General features: G+C 36.6%; 3 protein-coding genes across 3 annotated transcripts in view; 1 reads left to right on the top strand and 2 right to left on the bottom strand.

The window, feature by feature from the left end:
- Positions 1–1852, top strand: part of LOC106139813 (mitochondrial coenzyme A transporter SLC25A42) — a 28772-nt gene extending 26920 nt beyond the window's left edge. The window contains exon 9 of the transcript XR_009657452.1: positions 562–1852. The gene's annotated coding sequence lies outside the window, so the exon portion shown is untranslated. The remainder of the gene's footprint in view (positions 1–561) is intronic.
- LOC106142729 (zinc finger protein ZPR1) overlaps positions 1–16864 on the bottom strand; it is a 247391-nt gene that overhangs the window by 168032 nt on the left and 62495 nt on the right. The window lies entirely within an intron of this gene.
- Positions 7184–15032, bottom strand: LOC106139782 (uncharacterized). The gene is made up of 8 exons (XM_060952178.1): positions 14968–15032; positions 13682–13816; positions 12585–12733; positions 12274–12357; positions 10440–10558; positions 9507–9615; positions 8096–8190; positions 7184–7325 (listed from the first exon to the last, which is right to left on the bottom strand). The coding sequence occupies exons 1-8, from the start codon at positions 15030–15032 to the stop codon at positions 7218–7220; spliced, it is 864 nt and encodes a 287-aa protein (XP_060808161.1). The 3' UTR covers positions 7184–7217.

Here is a 16864-nt window from a genome sequence, read left to right as displayed (position 1 = left end):
TGGAAAGAGTAGTCTCTGCCTACCCCTTCGGGAAAGAGGCGTGATTTTATGTATGTATGTATGTAACTGTTTCCCTAATAAAGATAAATAAATACTTAAATAAATTCAATCACCGTTATTACATCTCATACATATGTGTGGTACATACATATAATCACGTCTATACCACTTGCGGGGTAGACAGAGCTGACAGTTTTGAAAAAACTGATTGGAAAAGTTCAGCTGTTCGGCTTAATGATAAAATTGAGATTCAAATAGTGACAGGTACTAGCCCGTCGCCTAAATGAAGAATCCCAAATTTATAAGCCTATCCATTTATTAGAATGGCCTACATTTGTAAATTAACTAGGTATAAATATACATATTTCATCAAGTCAATATCCCTTGCGGGGTGGACAGAGCCAATAATGTTAGCCAAGACTTAGTCCGCATGGAACTGTTATCAATAATTTTCCCCGTTTTTTTTCACATTTTCCATTATTTCTTTGCTCTTTATAGTTGTAAAAATAATTTATCAACAAAACAAATAAACAAACTCTTCAGCTTTATAATATTAGGTAGTATAGATAATTGTAACACTCAATGCACAATTGAAAACATATTTGTTTTATTTACAAAGTAAACACAATATTTACACAAATTTTATATTTATTTAATTGTGCTTTATTTTTTGGCAAAACTTAGCGAATTGTGTACCTACCTCTTAAGTCGTGTAAATATGTTGTAAGTCATGTTGATCATGATTCGTTTATTCAAACTAAGTACAAATATTTTAATTGATATTGTATCTCAAATCACGTCTATCCCTTACGGAGTAGACAGTGCAAATAGTCTCTAAAATACTCGATGATCACGTTCCGCTGAAAGGCTTGAAGATGTCTTAAAAAATATTTGTACTTAAATCTTATTTGCTAAAAATCTTGTTAGCTCAAAATATAATTGTTATGTTTTTCTGTATTTTAAGCTCAGTGTAATTGTATATTCTAGTCTAGATATAGTTAAAATATATTTACGTACAATTAAAATGGGTCGAATAACAAAAAGATAATTTTTTTTTTGTAAAAGTAATTATTCTATTTATTTATATATTTATGTACATCAAGGAAAATAAAATTTAAAATAAAGAGAAATTCATATGTTTTAAAATATTTATTTCAAAATTAAATAAAATATTTTCAAAATTGATACAAGGTATCGCCAAATACAAGGTAAAAGTCGCCTTTTACGACATCCATGGGAAAGAGATGGAGTGGTCCTTTTTTTTTATTGGTGCCGGGAACCACACGGACGCAAGGTATCTGATTTGAATTTACTAAATCTATAATTAAATATTGTCAATGTCCTCACCATAAGGCATCTCATTGTATTTCCTTTATAATTTCGACCCCAATTCTTTGTTTTATCTCAACTCATTTTATATATTATATATATATATATATATATATATATATATATATATATATATATATATATATATATACATATAATAAGATTTATAATTAAGAATTATATAAATGTGTTCTGAGGTGTGCGACTTGTGGTAAGTGTTTATTAATTGTTTTTGTAAATAGAAAAAATCGTTTTTAAGGTTATGTAGGCTTACTTATAGAATTTTTTTCCCGCGCATTTTTCTCGTGAGGATATTATTATCATATCAGTATAGCAGCCAACCTTATAATAACAAATATAAAAAAAGAAACGGACTTTTTTTTAAGAACAGCAATATTTCTGAAAGAATGATATGGTCACGTCTATAGGTACCTACATATGGTCACAAATTTTTTGATAATATTTCGAAAAAGTTCAAATTTCAAAATTTATTGACTATTTATTTATTGTTGAGTTGGTATCTCGTAACTCACAAATTTTTTGATAATATTTCGAAAAAGTTCAAATTTCAAAATTTATTGACTATTTATTTATTGTTGAGTTGGTATCTCGTAACACCAGTTTTGAACTTACATCTCCTTGATCTGTGTTTTGGGATGTTTATCTGTATAAGTATTTATTATAAAATATAGCATCGTTGAGTTGGTATCTCGTAACACAAGTCTCGAACTTACTTCGAGGCTAACTCGATCTGTGTAATTTGTTCCGTATATAATTATTTCGTTTGTTAAAGAAAATTTGGGTTTTGTAATCTGTGCAATTTTGTAAATAGTGAGAGAGTAATGTATTTTTTTTTTAGAATGTTATTTAGAATTATTGTTGTTAAATATACTATCTTAAGCTTGTTCGCACACCGTTCCTGTAAATTTGCAAATATAATGTGTTGACTGTTTTGTTTGTAGTTTTTTTTTATCCAGAAAATTCCAGCCGAATTGACACAGGTTCAAATATAACGGTCATGTTCCAATGAGTGTTTTGTGCGTTGACATTACGTTAGTTTGAGTGCCAACCGATGATTTTACGGTGAGGGAAAACGTCGTGAGGCAATCTGTATATTTAGGATACTGGATGTGTGACCATGATAGATCTCATACGAATTAGGTTCCCCTGCAAAGGTTGCGGAGGTCAGACGGCTGTTGCTTCTTAAACCTGACTTACTAAGGTCGTGGTTTGAACTACCTAATACAGATTGTGGTCACGGGCTGACTCCGGGCCTTCAGAGACTTGGTTATAACCGGAAATAACACAAGAAGGATGATGTGACTAAAAGAATTCTATATTTTCGCTTGCTACAAAAACTAATACATATAGTCACGTCTATATCACTTGCGGGGCGGACAGAGCCAAAGTCTTGATAACACTGATAAGCCATGTTTAGCTTGTTGGCTTGATGATAGAATTGAGATTCAAATAGTGACAGGTTGCTAGACCATCGCCTACAAAAGGAATTCCAAGTTAATAAGCATATCCCTTAGATTTTACAACATCCATGGGATAGAAATGGAGTAGTCCTTTTTTCTATTGGTGCCTAGAACCGCACGACATTTACTTTTTCTTAATTGCAAAAATAAAACTAATTCTTAAAAATAATTATTATCAGTTTTAGAATTACGAAGAGGAATCCAAGTTTTATAAGTGTAGGTATGCCTTAGTCGGCTTTTACGATGTCCATGGAAAAGATACAGAATGGTTTTATTTTCGAATGCCGAAAACCACTTCCTTAATACAAAAACTTATAGTAAACAGGTTTAAATGTATTGAGAGAAAGAAAAAGGACTCCGATTTTATTAAATTTATTTATTATTCACAAAAACTTGTAAATACCTGCTACATATATATCTACAATTGAGCGATATTAGATGTTCTTAAACGGTTAAACCAACTTTGAGTTGGCCTTCATACATATTGCGTTCTTACGAGTAAAGTACATTATATAAATTACAGTTTGACTAGCGACCCGCCCCGTCTTCGCACGGATAGCATTTATAAAACATATAAACCGTCATCAGAAGACACTCTTACATTACAAACAGGAAAAAATCCGTTTACAACTTCATACAGACAGAAAACAGACTTTATAATATGTAGTATAAGTTATTTTTATATAATATCTACTAGCTGTCCCGGCAAACGTTGTTTTGCCATATAAATAATTTTTAAGAAATTTCTAGTAAAAAAAAAATTTAAGGGTGGACAACCCTTACCACTAAGGGGTGTGAAAAATAGATGTCGGCCGATTCCCAGACCTACTCAATATGCTCACAAAATTTCATGAGATTCGGTCAAGCCGTGTCGGAGGAGTACGGGAATGAACATTGTGACACGAGAATTTTAGTTTGACCAGCGACCTGTCTTTGCACGGGTAGCATTTATAATACATATAAATCGTCCTCAGAAGACGCTCTTACATTTGAAACAGGAACAAAATTCGTCTGCAAACTTTCCGAGATTAGCGCATACTGACATACAGACAGAAAAACAGGGGGAATTATAATATGAAGTGATTTACAGTAACAAAGAAATAGGTAATAGTTATATTACCTAATTATAATAGAAACGGCCGTGTTCCAATTAGTGTTTTGTGAGTTGACATTACCTTAGTTTGAGTGCTAACCGATATTTTTACGGTGAGAGAAAACATCGCGAGGAAACCTGCACATTCAGGCAACTGGATGTGTGACCATGATCGATCCAACACGGGTCAGGTTCCCCTGCAGAGGTTGCGGAGGTCGGACGGGAGTCGCTTCGCGTGAAAACCTGACTCACACAATCCAGGGTCCATGGTCAAAGGCGCACCCCGGACTCCTCTCCAGAGTGGTGAGGATGCGACCGGGACTAAAGCCAGGAGGTAGAAGAATAATGAAGTATGTATAAATACTTAGGCAGTTGTAACTACATCTAAACTAATATTGCACATATTTACTTATCTAATGCTTAAGATTAAAATATATTTAAATCTTTTGACTAGTGCCACGCCTCACACAATTCTTTTTGTTTTTGATTTCAAATTCAAATATTCAAATTCAAAATTTTTATTCATTATTATAGAATAGGTACTTCATATCGCTTATTAATTGTCAAAACTTTTGGTTTCACATTTGTTCAACTTATCCATAAGGTCATATAAAAAAAGTTTAAAGACAAAATTGTTTTGAAAAATCAATGGCTTTTTGGTTATTTTTTTCACGAAATTAATAATAATTATGTCTATATGTAACACGCTTACATTTATATAATAACTAGAGGCCGCCCGCGACTTCGTCCGCATGGAAACCCTATCAATCCCGCGGGAACTCTGGGATAAAAAGTAGCCTATGTGTTATTCTGGGTCTTCAGCTACCTACATACCAAATTTCATGGTAATCGGTTCAGTAGTTTTTGCGTGAAAGAGTAACAAACATCCATACATCCATACAAACTTTCGCCTTTATAATAGTAGTAGGATTTTCGTGTCTTCAATACTGTGTTTTAGTAAGCAGAGGAAACTTTATTGGTTTATGCATCATAGTATAAGATAATATTAATAGGCAACCAGGTAACTGGGAAATATACAGAGATCGTGGCAAGTGGAAAGAGGTAGTCTCTGCCTACCCCTTCGGGAAAGAGGCGTGATTTTATGTATGTATGTATGTAACTGTTTCCCTCATAAAGATAAATAAATAAATAAATTCAATCACTGTTATTACATCTCATACATATGTGTTGTACATACATACATATAATCACGTCTATACCACTTGCGGGGTAGACAGAGCTGACAGTTTTGAAAAAACTGATTGGCCAAGTTCAGCTGTTCGGTTTAAAGATAGAATTGAGATTCAAATAGTGGTGACAGGTTACTAGCCCATCGCCTAAAAGAAGAATCTCAAATTTATAAGCCTATCCATTTATTAGTATGGCCTACATTTGTAAATTAACTAGGTATAAATATATTTCATCAAGTCAATATCCCTTGCGGGGTGGACAGAGCCAATAATGTTAGCCAAGACTTAGACCGCGTGGAACTGTTATTTTGGGCATCATTGAAGCCCTCAAGGATCAATAATTTTCCCCGTTTTTTTCTCACATTTTCGCTTTAGCTTTATAATATAATGCAACGCGATAGTTTAATATCAGTTAATGCTTTTATTTTTTTTTCCCCTTACAAATTACACTTCATACATATAAAATAATCGACATTACATCATGACAAAGCGGACCTAATACACAGAAGTAACATAATGCTATGAATCTGAACAAATATTGATAGATTCGTGTCACAAAATAAAGAAATCACAGAAGAGTAAGTGTGTTACATTCATTTTTTTAATGTAGACAATGTGCATTCGTCCACGATTTAGATTTAAGAGATCTATATTTGTAAATTGACGTCCGGTGAAAATGCTGCAGTGTAGTTTGTTCCGCCGCTTCTTCTACACACGCGCTTTGGGAGAGGTACTAGTTATAATTAGATTTAAGTGATGTGACGTCTATAAGTGATACCTTGTATCCAATTTTGACAATAAATCTATTCTATTCTATAATATGTATGTATGTAAATGCGAATAGCGGATTTATGAGTGGTATTTATTTACAAAATGGCCAAAACAAAAAGTATAATTTTTTATGGTAAGCCCCCTGACCCTTTGACAAGACGTGTTTAATTCGATCAAGACACGTTCGTACAAGATACCTAATTCTACATACATAAAATCACGCCTCTTTCCCGGAGGGGTAGGCAGAGACTGCCTCTTTCCACTTGCCACGATCTCTGCACACTTCCCTCGCTTCATCCACATTCATAACTCTCTTCATGCAAGCTCGGCGGTTTCGGATACCTACCATACCTAATTCTATGTTATTTCTAGTTTGTGTAGGACAATGATAAGTGCAAATAGGGCATTAAGGTAGGTGTGATCCTTTGTATTGGAGGTAATCATTGTAATGGATAGGTGGGAGAACTTTATTTTGTTTCCCTCTATTACATTTCGCGCCCTTTCAAAACATTGTCTGCCGTTGAAAGAATTCAACACTGACACGTCGTAAAACAAAATGGCGTAACTAACTTTTTTTCGTAACGAATTTTAATTACATTATTAGATACAGAATACATTTTGATTCCTACATACGTACATATACGCGCCTTTATCCCTTGCGGGGTAGTCAGAGCCCAGTTGATTCTGACTACCCCGCAAGGGTTAAATACGTAGACGATTATGTACAATACAAACATACTAAGGTAAAGATAGATACTTAAAATTACTCAATAGCCGTGTGGTTCCCGGCACCAATATAAATATAAAAAAGAATAGGACCACTCAATCCCATGGATGTCGTAAAAGGCGACTAAGGGACAGACTTGTAATCTTGGCATTCTTCTTTCAGGCGATGGGCTAGCAACCCGTCACTATTTGAATCTCAATTCCATCGATAAGCCTCACAGCTGAACGTGGCCTGTCTTTCAAGACCGCCTGCCCTGTCTAGCCCGCAAGGGCTATAGACGTGATTATATGAATGAATCAATGAATTTCTAAATTGACGTCCGATGAAAATGAAGCAGTGTAGTTTGTTCCGCCGCTTCGTCTACACATGCGCTTTGGAAGCGGTAGTTATCATAATTATAAATGTGTTCACGTCAATAATTCATACCTTGTTATACTACTTTAAAAATAAATCTATTTCTATTCAATTATAATATGTCGTTTAAATTCATATATACATACATACATACATACCATCACGTCTGCTTCCCATTCGGGTAGGCAGAGACTATGGATTTATACATATATGTATAAATTTACGTATCATTCTTCTATCTCTACTGTTAATTACTTCTTCATCATTCTAGGTTAAGTATCATAACCCAATCCGTGGGGGTAGAATCTCCGGTTATAATCCTGTTGGGGGAGGTATTGGGGGTACCCCCCTACCACCCCTCCGTACAGCTGGGTAAGAACCTAAAAAAAAAATAAGATCGAATTGAGAACCTCCTTTTTTTAACAAGAATAACTTTCTTAAAAAAAGAATCGCCTCCAATCGTTATAAGTCGGTTAATTTAAAAAAAAAAACAAAATTCAAATCTTTTATTCTTTATTATTTGACATTTCAATATCACTTAATAATTGTCATAATCTTTCGGTTTCATAACATTGGTTGAGGTCAAATAAATTACTTTAAACTACTTTTTACTGACGCTTTCAAACCGTCAGTGCAGAAGAAGCGGTAACAAACTACACTTATTGAGTTAGCCTCGAAGTAAGTTCGGGACTTGTGTTACGAGATACTAACTCAACAATTATTTTATAATAAATACTTATATAGATAAACATACAAGACCCAGGCCAATCAGAAATAGTTCTTTTCTCATCACGCCCTGGCCGGGATTCGAACCCGGGAACTCCGGTGTCACAGACAAGCGTACTACCGCTGCGCCACAGAAACCGTCAAATAAATTTCAATAATATTTATCCACACTAATCCACACTAATAATAAAGAGGAAAGATTTGTATTTTTGTATGTTTGTGTGGAATAAACTCAAAAACTACTGGTCCGATTTTGATAAAATTTGGCACAGATAGGTATACATAGAATAGACCTTCAAAAGTGTCATAGGCATAAATTTGTTTTGAAATAAATTTATTTCAAAATATAAAACACAAAAATATGTCCACCCGTGCGAAGCCGGGGCGGGCCGCTAGTATCTAATAAATTTAAAAAAACAATTACCTCGTATTGTGGTGGGGGTGAGCGCGCACGCGCAGGCGGTGACATACTAAATAATGCCTCAGGATCACAAACGAATTTATACACGTAGCGTTCTCCTGTTAAAACAAAAAATGGTATAATGATTTTATTAACTCTTTTTTTATCTTTGTAAACTCCAACATACATACATATTACTGAGCTGAGCGAGTTTACAAGAACTACGATATTTGTTCTATGTTATATCTAATTGTTAATATTGTGTAAGAATTTAATGTATAAGATGCTTTGTCTATCGCATTGGTTTTTATGACTGTAATGATAGGATAAGTTTTGATGAAATAAATAAATAATTAAATAAATAAATAAAAATATCCGGTCACGTCTATATCCCTTGCGGGGTAGACAAAGCCGACAGTCTTGAAAAGACTGATAGGCGACGTTCAGCTGTTTGGCTTGATGATAGAATTGAGATTCAAATAGTGACATGTTGCTAGCCCATCGCCTAAAAAAGAATTTCAAGTTTGTAAGCCTATCCCTTAGTCGTCTTTTACGACATCCATGGGAAAGAGATGCGAGTGGTCGTATTCTTTTTTGTATTGGTGCCGGGAACCACACGGTAAACTCCAATTGTGCTGTACATTTGTATTTTGTACAATGAGATTTAAATATAAAAATAAACTAGCTAACTAGTCCCGGCAAACGTATTGCCCGTATAAATATTATTTTTAGTAATTTCTAGTTAAGAACTTATCACTAAGGGGTGTGAAAAATAGATGTCGGCCGATTCTCAGACCTGCTACAATATGCTCACAAAATTATCATGAGAATCGTTCGAGTCGTTTCGGAGGAGTACGGGAACGAACATTGTGACACGAGAATTTTATATACATACTAGCTGTGCCCGCGACTTCGTCCGCGCGGAATAGTTATTTTGGGTATCATTAAAGCCCTCAAGGAGGAATAATTTTCACATATTCCATTATTTCTTTGCTCCTTAAAGTTGCAGCGTGATGTTATATAGCCTTAAGCCTTCCTCGATAAAATGATCTATTCAACGCAAAAATATTTTTTCAATTCGAACCAGTAGTTCCTGATATTAGCGCGTTCAAACAAACAAACTCTTCAGCTTTATAATATTAGTATAGATAAGAAATAATAATAAGAAAAGCAGATATACAAGGAGAGTGTGGAGGGAAAGGTCGGAGTGGGAAGACCTAGACGAACGTGTCTAGATCAAATTAAGGACGTCCTGGTAAAGGGTCAGATCAAAAGTACCCGAAACCGCCGAGCTTGTATGAAGAGAGTTATGAATGTGGACGAAGCGAAGGAAGTATGCAGAGATCGCGGCAAGTGGAAAGAGGTAGTCTCTGCCTACCCCTCCGGGAAAGAGGCGTGATTTTATGCATGTATGTATGTATAAGTTATAATATACCTGCCACCTTCTGCATAATGCCTTTCTCGTAATAATACCGGAGAGATCTTGACAGCTTGTCATAATTCATGGCTGGTCGATTCTTCTGAGCGCCCCACCGACGGGCTACCTGCAGACAAAACAAATGTAATCAATAAAGAAACTCTCGCTTGAATTTCTAGAAAAAAGGTAGCCTTTGTTCAAGTACAATGGGACAAGAATAGGACCACTATACGAGTATCTCTTTCCCGTAAAAGGCGACTAAGGGATAGGCTTATAAACTTGGGATTCTTCTTATAGGAGTTCGGATAGCAACCTGTCACTATTTGAATCTCAATTCTATCATTAAGCCAAACAGCTAAACGTGGCCATTCAGTCTTTTCAAGACGGTCGGCTCTGTCTACCTCGCAAAGGCGAATTTGCGAAAGTGACGAAATACATCATGAGACAAGTAGGAGATGTTGTCTAGTTAAGCCAAGAGACGCGATAATAATGCGACGTATTAAGATAATGCCGAAATACGTAAAATGACGAGATGTCAACTAGTCCAGATATGTATGTATGTTGGTCTAACAGTGCCGTGTGGTTCCCGGCACCAATACAAAAAAGAATAGGACCACTCCATCTCTTTCCCATGGATGTCGTAAAAGCCGACTAAGGGATAGGCTTACAAACTTGGGATTCTTCTTATAGGCGATGGGCTAGCAACCTGTCACTATTTGAATCTCAATTCCATCATTAAGCCGAGCAGTTGAACGTGGCCTTTCAGTCTTTTCGGTACTATTGGCTCTGTCTGCCCCGTAAGGGATATAGACGTGACTATATGTATGTATGTACACCTCATCCCTCATCACTGCGTGTTCCCTCCACATTAGTGTTTCGGGACCCGGTATCAGCCCACAGACTTCTCTCACCCCCACGATTCGTTTCTCCTCGGATTCCTTTAAAACTCACCTCCTCAGGTTCGTGTAATTTGAACTCCAGTCCCCGGCCGGTCCAGGCCACGCAGCGCGCCCCCTCGGCCAGGAGGGACACCAGGAACTGCCACAATTGTAAAGCGCCGCGGCGGCCGCCTCCTGTGGACGATGGAGACGTTGGAATATTAATTTTTGAATTGTCACTACATAGTATAAAACAAAGTCGCTATTTTAGTCTGTTTGTCTGTATGCTTAAATCTTTAAAATTACGCAACGGATTTTGATGCGTTTTTTTGTAACAGGTAGAGTGATTCAAGAGGAAGGTTTTTATGTATAATAACATTTATAATTTTGCACCCGTGCGAAGCCGGGGCGGGTCTAGTACACTATAATAGTATATACGTATGAATGTATATCCTAAAAATAAACGTAATAGTAGTTTTTTTTAAGGATATACATACGTATATATATATATCCTATTAATATATGTATGTATTTACATACATATAATCACGTCCATATACCTTGCGGGATAGACCGAGCCAACAGACTTAAAAAGACTGATAGGCCAGCTATTTGGCTTAATGATAGAATTGAGATTCAAATAGTGACAGGTTGCTAGCCTGTCGCCTAAAAGGAGAATCCCAAGTCTATGCCTTAGTCGCCTTTTACGACATCAATAAAAAGAGATGGGTGGTCCTATTCTTTTTTTTATGGTGCCGGGGACCACACGGCCCTAATAAGACAATTAACATTACGTGAATTTTCAGTTTACATTTTCACGCTTTAATATTTGATATTCATTCAAAATATGATGGAAAAGTAAATTACTAATTTTAATATAACTATGCATTCAATACAAAAAACGACAAAAATTCTTTTTTAACCTTATATTTTCTTAAAGTGGTAACTTCGTAGCAAAGTCGTAGTAAATAAAGTATAGCTTCGTAGTAGAGACTAAGGGTCGTAGTAAATAAATTGTAGCTTCGTAACAAAGTCGTAGTAAATAAAATATAGCTTCGTAGTAAAGACTTGGGTCGTAGTAATTAAAATGTAGCTTCGTAGCAGAGGCAAAAGGTCGTAGTAAATAAATTGTAGCTTCGTAACAAAGTCGTAGTAAATAAAATATAGCTTCGTAGTAAAGACTTGGGTCGTAGTAATTAAAATGTAGCTTCGTAGCAGAGGCAAAGGGTCGTAGTAAATAAATTGTAGCTTCGTAACAAAGTCGTAGTAAATAAAATATAGCTTCGTAGTAAAGACTTGGGTCGTAGTAATTAAAATGTAGCTTCGTAGCAGAGGCAAAGGGTCGTAGTAAATAAATTGTAGCTTCGTAACAAAGTCGTAGTAAATAAAGTATAGCTTCGTAGTAGAGACTTGGGTGGTAGTAATTAAAATGTAGCTTCGTAGCAGGGTCGTAGTAAAGTCGTAGCAAGGTCGTAGCGTCGTAGCAAAGTCGTCGTAAAATCGTAGCTTATTTTTACTCTTTAAAAATATGACTTTAGTGCAGAAATGATTTACTAGATGGCGCTGACCATAATAGCAATGTGTAAATGGCGTAATTTTATGTATGTATCTATACTAATATTATAAAGCTGAACAGTTTGTTTGTTTATTTGTTTGCACGCGCTAATCTCAGGAACTACTGGTCCGAATTGATAAAATTATTTTTGCGTCGAATAGACCATTTATCGAGGAAGGCTTAAGGCTATATAACATCACGCTGCAACTAGCAAGGAGCAAAGTAATAATGGAAAATGTGAAAAAAAACGGGGAGAATTATTCATCCTTGATTTCAATGATGCCCATAATAACTATTCCACGCGGACGAAGTCGCGGGCACAGCTAGTGTATGTATAAGCGTGTCATTTTACCAGGGTGCGTGGTGGTGACGTGCTGTTGTGGTGACGCCGCGTCCGATCTTGAAGGAGCTGATGACGGGCACAGGGAACTGCTCACTGGGTGAAAAGGAACGTAATTAATACCATTATCATTAATACACCTATACTAATATTGAACGATGATAAAAACCGCGGGTTTCGCAAACTTCGTGCATAGAGAACTCATTTCTAGAAAACCTTCATGAATACAATTCATACAAAATATAATTTTCAAAAAACACGTTCTACAAAAAAACAAAAAACCGAGCAAAGCTCGGTCAACCAGGTACTATATATTTATTTACCAAGTTTCTCATCCCACGGCTGCTGGTCGGCGGCTGTGCTGGACACCTCCTCACGATCACGTTCCTCCTCCTCCCCACACTTGGTGTAGGGAGGCTGACACCGCAGGTAGTGGTCACGGAAGTCTGACCTCTCTTCCTCACCTTTACACCTGTGGGAATATTTACATACATATATATATATGTATATATACACATATATAAATGAATCAGTGCCGTGTGGTTCCCAGCACTAATACAAAAACGATTAGGGACCACTCCATCTCTTACTCGTGGATGTCGAAAATAGCTTAAACTTGAGATTCTTTTTTAGGCGATGTGCTAGTAACCTGTCACTATTTGAATCTCAATTCTATCATCATCTCTATCAGACTGTTGAGTCTGTCTACACCGTTAGGGATAAAGACGTGATTATATATATATATAAGGTTAGCGAGGTCAGACGGGAGTCGCTTCGTGTAACAACCTGACTCACACAATCCAGGGTCCATGGTCGAAGGCGCACCCCGGGCTCCTCTCCAGAGCGGTGGGGATGCGACCGGGACTAAAGCCGGGAAGGAGTAGATTTACGTGGTTGTGGTGTGGTGACTGGAAGAAATCCCTAGGGATTTATTTAATGTCTTTTTATGTACTACTATAAATTTGTTATGTACAATACAAACATACAAACAGACAGACAGACATACAAACAAACATACAGACAGACATACAGACAAGCAGACAGACAAACAGACAAACAAACAGAAAAACAGACAAACAAACAGACAGACATACAGGCAGACATACAGGCAGACATACAAACAAACAGACAAACAAACAGACAGACAGACAGACCAACAAACAGACAGACAGACAGACAAACAAACAGACAGACAAACAGACAAACAGACAAACAGACAAACAGACAAACAGACAAACAGACAGACAGACAAACAGACAAACAGACAGACAGACAAACATACAAACAGACCAACAAACAGACAGACAAACAAACATACAAACAAACAGACAGACAGACAAACAGACATACAAACAGACAGACAGACAAACAGACACACAAACACACAAACAGATAAACACAAACAAACAAACAAACTTACTGCACATGCGTGTGAGTCTCTATAGCGGTGTGGTGGGGTTGTCTTGTATACAACGACTGCTCGTATAGCTCACGGCGCACGCTCGGGGCATTCGGGTTAGCGGCGGCATTTGTCGTGTTAGGTGCTCCGGCGTCTCTGTAACGAAATAATAAAAGCATACACACATATGATCACGTCTATATCCCTTGCGGGGTAGACAGTTTCTATTCTAGTTCTACATTCATTCATGTTTTTTAATGTAGACAATGTGTATTCGTCCATGATTTAGATTTAAGAGATCTATATTTGTACATTGACGTCCGATGAAAATGCTGCAGTGTAGTTTGTTCCGCCGCTTCTTCTACACATGCGCTTTGGAAGCGGTAATAGTTATAATTAGATTTAAGTGATGTGACGTCAATAAGTGATACCTTGTATCCAGTTTTGAAAATAAATCTATTCTATTCTTAGTTTGGACAGTTGTGACGTTGACGTTGTAAAAGAAAATTGTGCAGTGCAGTTTGTTACCGCTTCTTCTGCATTGACGCTTTGGAAGCGGTGAACTTTGTTTTAAGCAATTTATTTGACGTCAACCAATGTTGTGAAATCAAGAGATATGACAATTATTAAGTGACCAGCTGTGCCCACTATTTCGTCCGCGTGGAATAGTTATTTTGGGCATCATTGAAGCCCTCAAGGATGAATAATTTTACTCGTTTTTTTCACAATTACCATTATTTCTTTGCTCCTTATAGTTGCAGCGTGATGTTATATAGTCTAAAGCCTTCCTCGATAAATGTTCTATTCAACACAAAAAGATTTTTTCAATTCGAACCAGTAGTTCCTGAGTTTAGCGCGTTCAAACAAACAAACTCTTCAGCTTTATAATATTAATATAGTATAGATATACTGAAATGCCGTGCCGTGCGGTTTCCGGCACCACTAAAAAAAAAGAATAGGACCACTCCATTACATTCCCATAGATGTCGTAAAAGGCGACTAAAGGATAGGCTTATAAAATTGGGATTCTTCTTTTAGGCGATGGGCTAGCAACCCGTCACTATTTGAATCTCAATTCTATTCATTAAGCCAAACAGCTGAACGTGGCCTATCAGTCTTTTCAAGACTGTTGGCTCTGTCTACCCCGTAAGGGATAAGGACGTGATCATATGTATGTATGTATGTATATACTGAAATCTATGTAGAACAAATCAAACCTGGGTTGGTAGTGTAGCGTGGAATAGAATAGAATAGATTTATTTTCAAAACATATGTATGTATATACTGAAATCTAGAACAAATCAAACCTGGGTTGGTAGTGTAGCGCCCAGGGTAGCGAGAAATGGTGTTGCTGCGTCATGTCGCGCGACATGTCGCCGGCGACTGACGCGGCGCGACATTAACTCCACCTGCGGAAACAATTCTAATCTATACTAATATTATAAAGCTGAACAGTTTGTTTGTTTGTTTGTTTGAACGCGGTAATCTCAGGAACTACTGGTTCGAATTGAAAAATTATTTTTGTGTTGAATAGACCATTTATCGATTAAGGTTTTAGGCTATATAACATTACGCTGCAACTATTAGGATCGCAGAAATAATGGAAAATGTGAAAAAACGGGGTAAATTATTCATCCTTGAGGGCTTCAATGATGCCCAAAATAACTTTTCCACGTTGACGAAGTCGCGAGCACAGCTAGTAAATACAAATAAAGCTAATCAATTCAGCGACAGAATTGATTAGCTTCTTTTCTTCTCCCTCCTGGCTTAAGTCCCTACGATTCTCAGACCTAATATGCTCACAAAATTTCATGAGAATCGGTCGAGCCGTTTCTGAGGAGTACGAGAACGAATATTGTGACACGAGAATTTTATATATGTATAAGAAGTACATCAGTTGAATTTACAGTTACTGCTTATAAATAGTATTATAATGTAATTAAACAATGCATTATTTGCTAGGTGGTTGTTCCTCCCGGATAATTATTCATCTTTGAGGGCTTCAATGATGCCTAAAATAACGAAGTCGCAGGCACAGCTAGAAAATAAATAAAAAATTGGTTACTGGTACACTTAATACTGTAAAAAAACTAACACGAAACCTTACTCGCTGCGCCAAAGAGGCCGCCACAATAAAAAGTGTTATTCATGATCTCAATTGATTGATTTTTTCCAGTAAGTAATAGTTTTTGAGACCGTGTAAATTCCAAACGAAATCTTCTCTTAAGTTCCCGCCATTGCCCCTAAATCAGGAAATTGCTTTCACCGCCATCTCTCGGCAGCGGGAGACAATCTAATTTGCAATCTAATTAGTAGATGGCGTTGGCTCCGACAGCATTTTATCTGAGATTCAGTTTATTCTATTTTAAGCCCTTGAGAGGTTCCCGGCAGTGCCGTGTGGTTCCATTAGAAAAGGAATAGGACCCCTCCATCTCTTTACCATGGATGTCGTTAAAGACGACTAAGGGATAGTCTTATAATCTTGGGATTCTTCTTTTAGGCGATGGGCTAGCAACCTGTCACTATTTGAATCTCAATTCTATCATTAGGTAAGCCAAACAGCTGAACGTGGCCTTTGCAAGTCTGTTGGCTCTGTCTACCCCGCAAGGGACATAGACGTGATTGTATGTATGTATGTTAAAGACTTTTATTAGCCTTAAGGATTAACTTTGCCATTATTTTTTTCTCATGTATTTGAAACTGCCTGCCTAATAAGATCACGCGCCGCCCGAGGCGCGATTATTGATTTATAAATCAGATTGACGAAAAACATTGAAGAAACGGTTGCATTATTAACTTTAGGCTTAAGGTTTTCAACCAAAAAGAAATTTCTCAAGAAATAAGTGGTGCCCTTGTGTTAAAGGTCTCTTTAGTTTAAGTTTTATTCTTATTTTTTTTCCTAGATGTGCTAATCTAGATATTACTAATATTATAACACAGCTGAAGAGTTTGTTTGTTTGTTTGAACGCGCTAATCTCAGGAACTACTGGTTCGAATTGAAAAATTATTTTTGCGTTGAAAAGACCATTTTTCGAGGAAGGCTTTAGGCTATATAACATCACGCTGTAACTATAAGGAGCGAAGAACTAATGGAAAATGTGAAAAAACGGGGAAAATTAGTCGCGGGCACAGCTAGTCCTACTAATATTATAAATGCGAAAGTTTGTGAGTATGACAGCATGGATGTTTGTTACTCTTTCACGC

Source organism: Amyelois transitella, chromosome 28 (assembly GCF_032362555.1).
Source record: "Amyelois transitella isolate CPQ chromosome 28, ilAmyTran1.1, whole genome shotgun sequence".
NCBI lineage: Eukaryota > Metazoa > Arthropoda > Insecta > Lepidoptera > Pyralidae > Amyelois > Amyelois transitella.
The sequence above is the reverse complement of the archived record's forward strand: the minus strand, read 5'-3'. Positions and strand labels throughout refer to the sequence as shown.